General features: G+C 40.1%; 1 protein-coding gene across 3 annotated transcripts; it reads right to left on the bottom strand.

Moving 5' to 3' along the window:
• Positions 1-402: 402 nt before the first annotated feature.
• LOC132896183 (calcium-independent phospholipase A2-gamma-like) lies at positions 403-7,679 on the bottom strand. 3 transcript variants are annotated; one of them, XM_060936899.1, is made up of 10 exons: positions 7,532-7,679; positions 4,986-5,707; positions 3,620-3,769; positions 3,337-3,494; positions 2,765-2,859; positions 2,416-2,587; positions 2,256-2,313; positions 1,955-2,149; positions 1,638-1,833; positions 403-993 (listed from the first exon to the last, which is right to left on the bottom strand). In XM_060936899.1, the coding sequence occupies exons 1-10, from the start codon at positions 7,575-7,577 to the stop codon at positions 731-733; spliced, it is 2,055 nt and encodes a 684-aa protein (XP_060792882.1). In that variant the 5' UTR covers positions 7,578-7,679; the 3' UTR covers positions 403-730. The 3 variants fall into 3 exon arrangements, with proteins under 3 accessions (XP_060792882.1, XP_060792881.1, XP_060792880.1); XM_060936898.1 differs by having other exon boundaries at positions 2,416-2,542; positions 4,986-6,394; positions 7,532-7,669; XM_060936897.1 differs by having other exon boundaries at positions 4,986-6,394; positions 7,532-7,668.
• Positions 7,680-8,501: the final 822 nt, after the last annotated feature.

Below are 8,501 nucleotides of genomic sequence, written 5' to 3'. Positions count from 1 at the left end.
GACACTGATTATTCTGCACTTTGTGTATATTGGTTTTTATGCATATAGAAGAATCTGAATCCTGTGAATCTGAATGCTGAGATGGCGAACCAAACCCAGGTTGTGGATGTGGTGTGGCTAACCGTATGATCCAGACTGAACCTGATTCATTTATCAAGAAAACATCAGATCCAGGTCCTGTCTGTCAGATAGACAGGTAGTAAGGTAGTTAGAGGTATAGTACACATAAAGATCCGGACCAGAACGGAACTCGTGGAACCTGCACGCACACACTGTGCATGGACTGAACGAACTATATCCTGGGAACTGTACACATATATACACACACACACACAGAAAGGACTGAGTTCTTTAACAAGGATTTGACAATTGCCAAACAATCTAATTTTTTTATTTTATACTGTTTCGTATTGTAGTTGTTGCATGACCGATTGTGAAACAATAAACTGGTCATTTGTTCAACTTGTTCTTTTTCCTTAGGCCTACCTCTCCTTCGAATCTAGTAGATGTTTAGTGCTTTTTCCTAGTACTGGCCCCAGATTAGCACTACAAAAGCCTGAGGTGTAGTACTTCTTGGCAAAGAGCCAGTGACAATAACTGACAATCATTTATTTCATGTTCAGCTGAAGAACAGAAGAAGCATTACAATTGATACCACCTCATTGTAATATTGCACAGATGTAAACAAAGCAAAGTTTATTGGTTCTTCAAATCCATGCCTTTTGTTCAGTCATGCCCAGCGCTGCTGTAGCTGCCAGGCTTTTTCACTAATCCAGTCCCGAGTTTTCCAGAATGTGGTGCGTTCTTCACACAGTACACTGCAAAGCAGTTTCAGTTTAAGCTCATTTCTCTTTAGATATTGCTGAGTGTCCACCTGAAGTTGCTTCAGAGCACCAGGCCTGCTTTCATCCAGTGAGACCTCAGCACTCAACATTGGGTTAAAGCGAAAATACACATTTGGCTCCAGGAGATCCGCCAGCAGCGTGTGCACACCTGAAATAGGACATTTCATTTAGTAGAATATTAATAAGGACACCTTCATGATATCTGATATTTGACTGATACTGATTGATTACCTTCTAATGTAAAGTAGTTTTGGATTAAATTTATAATTTTTATTAATACAAACACTCTAATGTTTTGTCATTTCTATAGTAACAGCTAATCCATAAGGACTATGGTGCCAGCACTTTGTAATGGTCAGTAAGTTTTCTGCTATGGGAATGTCTTCAGGACAGAGGAATTTGCACTTTCTGGTTTCTCAGTAACATGAAAAGCTGCTTTTGATCTTAGAAAAAGCAGAGGCTGGTGAATGAATAACTGTTTCTAGCTTATGTTATAATGTAAGTAATAAAGGACACTAACTCTCAATTATAAAATGGCTAAAAAAGAATTACATTTGTCATTAATAAAATTTTAAATTGTTGGCAAATTGCTGTGGGATAAGAGGGATAAAACATTTTATGACATGAATATAGGAAAATAATTACATTGCATTGACTTTGCATCACACCACCCTATCACCGATTATCATCCCATAACAGCAAAAACTTGTCTTATTACTTTCATATTATATATGCATATGCATTGATTAATCAAAGCAGCCATTTTGCAAAATTAATTATTTGCAAGCTGACCCTCAGTGTCTGTGGCACTGCTAATCAAGTTGCTGATTTTGGCTCTGAGACTAGTGGATGTGGCAGGGCCCCTTATGGCATTGTCATAACGACCAGTTCCAAGAGACAGCACACACTGGAAGGGCTGATTAGGCCAGAGAAGCCGGCTTTCGTGGACAGCAAGAGCACAAGGATTGTTCAGAATGATACCTCCATCCTAGACCAGAGGAGAAAACACTACTGAGAATAGTTAAAAGAGCACAGTACACGTTAACTGTATGTAAAACTATACAGTGTTAACTGTATGTGTTCCAATGTGCCTGTTTAACCAGTCTGACCTGATGTATGTCATTATATAGGGGAAACTCCTGGAAATATCCTGGAGCAGCAGAAGAAGCTCGAACTGCCTGCCAAAGCTGGTACCCAGATCCACCTGCGTAACGACTCAGGCGTCCTGGAGGATGATTGTAGTTTCTAAAGATGAAGGGTTTGGGACTGGTACCCCAATTCACTACTACACTCACTGCAGACACCTGCAGTGTTTAACAGAGTTATTAAGGCAGTGGTTATTGGCATCTCTGGACAACATAACTGCTTCAGAATCTCTCAGTCAGTATAGAACACAATCTTAGGATTTACCTTAGGACTTTGCTCATCTCTGGCTGTTCTAACAAGGAGCTGGTCACCTATTTTCTCCCTTGGAGGCAGATAAGTGTTTAAGTGAAGTGTTCAATGCCAAAGATTCAATGCCTACTTGTGTTAGAAAAACAAGAACTTGTTTCTACTAAAAATAATTTACTTCAGGATCGTCTCCCATGTCTCTGTGTTGTAGTATGAGTGAGTCCAGCCCATTTTCACAGTGCCTACCAGAGGATTCTGTCTGAAAACATCTGACCCAAGACATCTGTACATTTCCTCACACTCCTCTATCGAGAAATGAGCCAAAGTCAACATGAAGGCCAATACGGCTCCTGATGAAATGACCAGGAACACAGAGACAGAGACTTCCATTTACAAAATCATTGTAGAGTTAACTGTCAAGGTATCTGAAAGGACAGGTCAAAGGAATTCTCTTTGTGTCACAATGTTTACAGAAACCAAGTTCAATTCATATGAAGAACAGTTTAGCCTGATGTACAGTAGGTTACCTGTGCTCACTCCACACACATAGTCAAAGAGCTGATAAACCCGTTTTCCTGTCTGAGCCTCCAGCTGTTTTAGTACCTGCAGTGGAACTACCCCTCTGTAGAAGAATCAATCGCAAGATCAGAAACAGTTTCTGCCCATTATTCTTACCATTAGCCATACGTGTTCAAGATTTTCTAAGGACTTTTCAGTAATGCAGTGTTTCCCCCGACCATTATATTGGGGGACACTGCCCCCACAAAAGTCCCCCCCCCCACACACACACACACATTTTAAGGTCCGAAAAAAAACAGGAGTGCAGTTCTACTGTAAAAATTGTTCAAATTATTGTTCTAAATTAAATGTGAAGACTTAAATATGACTCCTTTAACTGTTTGTTCAGGTCCAAATACTCCGTAAGAGAGCCGTGGAGAGAGGTCCTGCAGGTGACCATCTTCATCCAACCCCCCACCCACCACCACCACCAGTAAACTTAGGGGAAACACTGTAATGTAAATATAAACAACTTAAAACTGTTGCATTAATCACAAAAATCTACATCACAGTTCCCACTGTTTTTGAGGATTGTCTGTACCTGGTGCCACCACCATCGATGGACAGCACTCGTATTCCCCAACCTTTGAGTGGATCTACATAGCCAATCAGGGCTAGAGTTTCTCTAATGGCAGCTTGAAGTCTCTTATCCCTCCAAAATAGCCGTCGATGCTTCAGTATATGCATTGCTGATTTTTCCTAAAGACAGTCAAATTCCAGTAACCAACCTCTATCAATGAAGGAATCAGGGAAGTAACTACTGCAGAAACTCGTGTCAAATACAGGGGCTTGAAAAGCTCAGAAAATTAAGTGAAGATTTGTACCTGCCACACAACACTCTTGCATGCTGGGTTGAGAATTAGGTGAGTGTTCAACTCCTCTATACAGGAGCTAATAGATGAACATCCCCTTGCTTTCTCCAGCTTGCCCAGTAAAATCAGAGTCTTGTCCTCTGCCAACTGTCTTCTTCTTGCCTATAGAGCAGTTTTACTGTCACAAATCTATCTGTATTTTCATTTAAATTATAGAACACTCCATTAACTGCAAAGTGAAGGCAGGTGTTTATTGAAGACACTGTCAGTATAGAGGATGTGCAGTCACGTGACCCGTGCGTGTTTACTCCACCATATTGGACGGCTTCAGGATTGTTTACCTTGCGCAAGCGTAATGGATCCGGGGAGTAATCCCCAAGAAAATTCGGAAAATACCCCATCTACATCGTGCGATAACTTGTCTAAGTTTGTTCAGCATCTTGAAGGTGATGTGAGGCAGCGTTACGTGGAAAAGTGTTCCAGGTTGGGGATTGCAGATCCATACAACTTGCCGCAATCCTTGTTCAGGGAAATTCGGAGCTGCGGTGCCGGCGATTTTCCTGATCTGGCCTACCACGACATTTACAATTTTCTTGTTAATCGTGAATCGTGTTACACTGGCAAAGCCCTCAAAGCTTACAAGAGCCTGGAAGCTTATAAATATTTTGTTGTGGGATGGGTATCCCAACTATACCTCTGGAAGGTTCCGAAGAAGAATGTCTACTTGATAACCTCAAGGGTAAGTGGCATTAAGCCGTTTATCATAAAGAGACTATGCAGGACGTTTTATCGTAAGAATGTTCGAAATCTAAACTCAGTTCCAGATAATGACAGGGTTGTAAATATGTATGTTTTTGTCTGAAAAAAAAATCACAAATCACCGCTATCTTTATCTGTGCAGAATTATTATTCAATATCAGATATAAATGTATTAGAAGATTACACCTATCTGATATGAAGTGTTCACTACAAATTCGGCTGGTAGAACTGGGGTACCAGTTTTCTCTTCGCACAGCGGACACCCATTTTGCGCGTCTCTCCTCGTCTGTGGGGAATCTATAAAATGACAGGCCCTCCTTTTGGCCCTGTCTATTGGTACAACCAAATGCTGAACAAGATATAACCATTCTCGAAAGATCTACTCCCACACACTTGATAATTAGAACGGGTTCGTCTAAGTTCTATGCGCAGCCATGCCGTCCAAGATGGCAGATAAACAAATATCATGTGACCTCGTGACGTCACGTGCACGCTCTCTATAGCCACCAGTGGCATGGTACATTACTGCCATTCAATACACAAGCAAATTAATTAAATTATTTAGAAATTGCTAATTATGCATGCATGATATGGGAGCAATTGCTGGAGCATGACTTACCACTCTGTCCAGGGCAGGGTCTACAGTAGTAGAACTGGTAGAATCCCTTCTCAGATAGCTCCCCAAAAGGCTTTGAATGCCGAAGGGGTTTAAAAGACCCTCGAAAAAGGATGCATGTTTCTCCAAAGTACTTCCAGATTGTCCACTGTATGGATCTCTCTCCATTTCCTCATCTGCAGAGCTTTTGAAATAGCGATTGATATGAGTAGCCATATAGGCATAGTTTTCCCCAAAGCGTGTGGTGAAGTTGCTCATATGGAAAAGGGATTTAGGACGGAGGGGAAGAATGTCCTGTGATGCTGCGCAACTTTTCTGATGGTCCACAGAGTATGTAAGCCCTGAGGCCTTGTCTTGCTGATGTGGTGATTCCTTAACAGTATCTGTCACTTTTGCACCAAAATATCGGTTGATATGACAAGCAAAATGAAGATACCCTTCCTCCAAGGAGCTACAAACATCAGTGTTGTTACCATCTACTGTGGCTGCATTAAAGTGAGCAGAACCAGTTTCTGGAGACACACTTTCTTTGATACTGGTACTCTGATTTTTGTCAACTCTTCTAGATTTTGTCCTGGTTATTCCAAGCATGTCTTCGCATGACGGCGGCTCCATACAGGCTTGTTTCGAGAACACAGAGTTTATGTGATTGGCTACATAGCTATAGCTCTCCCCAAATCTGGTCACCAGAGAACTCACATGAAACAGTTGTAGTCCTGGATATCCTGAGGTCAAAGATGATTCCTCAGACTGGTTAATAGATGGATACTGCACCTGTTTAAGCTCTCTAGCCTGCTCACCCTCAAAGGCATTTTGGGCCTGTGCTTGTTTCTGCACTCCAATAATAGGCTTCTGCACTACAGGCTCAAATTCAGCCTGATGAGAACCACAAGATGAAATAATCTTTTTCTGCTTAAAATACATATTGTGTTGAGACAAGTGTTTGAAAAAGTCTCTGAATCTTATTTGCATCTGAAAATTAGTCTTTCTGTCAGTGTAAACCCTAACTTGGTTCTCTGGTTTAAAGGCCTCCCTTTTGGAAGTGGAATACATGAAAGAAGCTTGGGTATTGCACAGTTTAGCTTCATGTTTCAGACCTGTATATGTGGTTCTCAGCGGTCTCTCCTTTGACCTCCTGAGGGAAATTCTCCAGGCAAAATTACAGTGGCAATTCAAGTATGACCTATGGGGCCTAATGGGACAAGGAGTCCCAGCAAGGTGAGACAAAGCTCTGATACTAGTGAGCAGGTTCCTTATCCTACATAGTAACTGCAACCTCTGTGGCCCAAAGTTTATGCCCAGATTTGTGCTGATGTACCGCCCCATCAGTCACATACACACAGTGAGAAAGAAAATGGATCCCTGAAGTGAAAAATGTAAGCTTGGGTCAAAGATTCTGAAGTTCTCAGGTCCTAAAAAATAACAGAGAAGACCAAAGCTATTTCTGTATTTAGTGAAATATGTATCCCTAGTTATTCTGTCCAAACTCAAATGACATTTCCATACATTTTATTCTATTTATTTATTCAGTTTTCCAATTATGAAAACATTAAGTGACACTAAAACATGACTTGTGTTGAAACAGCAAGTATTGTGCTAGGGTGTCCCCTCCTGGTTAATTTTGTATTAGCATCAGCTCTTACTTCTGTGGGGTTTTAGATCACCATTTACTAGAATTTTTAACTGTACTTTTCAGATGTTTGATATTAAACCAATTCTGTAATTTCAGGCTCACCTTTGCCATATATTTTTCTTTCAGTACACAACTGAGTTGCATGTACTGTCTACACATGCCATTTATAAATAAAAAGCAGCAACCATGAGCATACTTCCCTCAGTATATCAAAGCCCAGAAGGTCAAGAAACTTCCCTTTAAAAGACTTTTCATTTTAAGGCATATTTATAGAAGCCTGTTATACCAGGCCACATGGCAAATACGGGGCCTTCCTCTGACCTTGTTTATTGGAAATGCTGGCTTGTTGCCCTTGACATTGTGTACAAACTGTTCACTCATGTGGAAACAAATCAATCTTCTATAAATGCCCAGAGACCGTTAACAAAGGAACATAACCACCAGTCCAAAACATTTTTCCTGTTACAATTCAAATACATAAGACAGGTTTGCTGCTGCTAAAGTACTGTGACCCAAATAAACACAGAATAAGCAGAATGACACACAAATCAAGTAACTTTTGATGGAACTACAGGCAAAAATTCACAATAGGATGTTTAGCTATTCTTTATAACCATATTTAAATGAAAAAGAGAAAAACTACAAATTTCAATTAACCTAAAATGCACCGTTTTAAGCCACAATGTTCCCTAAACAACCAACATACTGTATAAAATCCTTCAGGTTATTTGAGGATCTTAAAATTTTTTTGTAAGATGTAACAAAGAAAAATGCAAAAAGAAAAAAAATACAGAAATGTGCAATTCAGTTAATTACATAGCACACTGTAAATAAAATACAAGTTATATTATTGAGATTACTTTCCTTTAACCTTGATGGCCATGCTATAATGTTGATAAACAGAGCTTTATTTTACCTGTCTTTACTCCTCCCCAGTCAGAGTTAACAATTTCCACCACCATATGTTGTACAGTACTCTACATGAAGTCTCAAGATTCTTTTTGCTGGATTTACATTGAGCACTGTTATAGCCAAGTCAAAACTGTAAATCACACTGTAGCAATACCAGCTGAATCCTGTTGGTGGGTTGGCTGGTGGAGTAAGTCTCATGAACCTCCCTTGGACAAATCCTCTTTCTTCCTTTTGAAATTAACATGACCCTAGCTCTTCATGCTTATGAAGTTTCTATATTTAGGAATGCCCCCCAGTATAAACACCTAACAGGTTCTTACAGCATATGGAGCAAAACTGCAATAAAGCAAATTACCTGGACAAGTTTGAATGAAGGACATTGAATCAAGGAATTAGCCAGAAATGCTACTTGCACTACAAAGAAAACATGAATTGTGCTGGCACTTCCAACCATTGTTGATAGCAAATAATTCATCACTGTGCCGGTCAGTGAAGTGACCTAAAAAAAACATTTGAAAGTGTTTTCACTGAAAAAAATATCATAGAAGTCGCTTGCATGTAAACAATTAGAATTTTTTTTTAGGTAGGCATTTAAGCAGATGTTCTTACCCACAGCAACATGAGTACACGCACGTACCCAGTGCCTGGGGAACAATAGGAGGTTAGGTGTTTTGCTGAAGGCCACTTCAGCCATGGATTTTTCCTATTGGTCCAGGGAATTGAACCAATGACCTTTTTGGGCCCGAGGCCACTTTTCTAACCTTTAAGCCATGGAACCTCAATTACTTTTTTTTGTTGTTGTTACGGAAAAACCACACTTCCTCAACTTCATGTAAAGATGCATTATTCAACGGTTAATTATCATCCACTAATTTGGCTGGCCAAGTTATTCCAAGAATGAATAACAGCAGTGGTATATTTAACTATCAACCCTGCTTATGTGTTTGCTATGGCAATGGTCGGTATGGCAATAT

Source organism: Neoarius graeffei, chromosome 13, assembly GCF_027579695.1.
Source record: "Neoarius graeffei isolate fNeoGra1 chromosome 13, fNeoGra1.pri, whole genome shotgun sequence".
NCBI lineage: Eukaryota > Metazoa > Chordata > Actinopteri > Siluriformes > Ariidae > Neoarius > Neoarius graeffei.
This window is presented reverse-complemented; position numbering and strand designations above follow the sequence as displayed.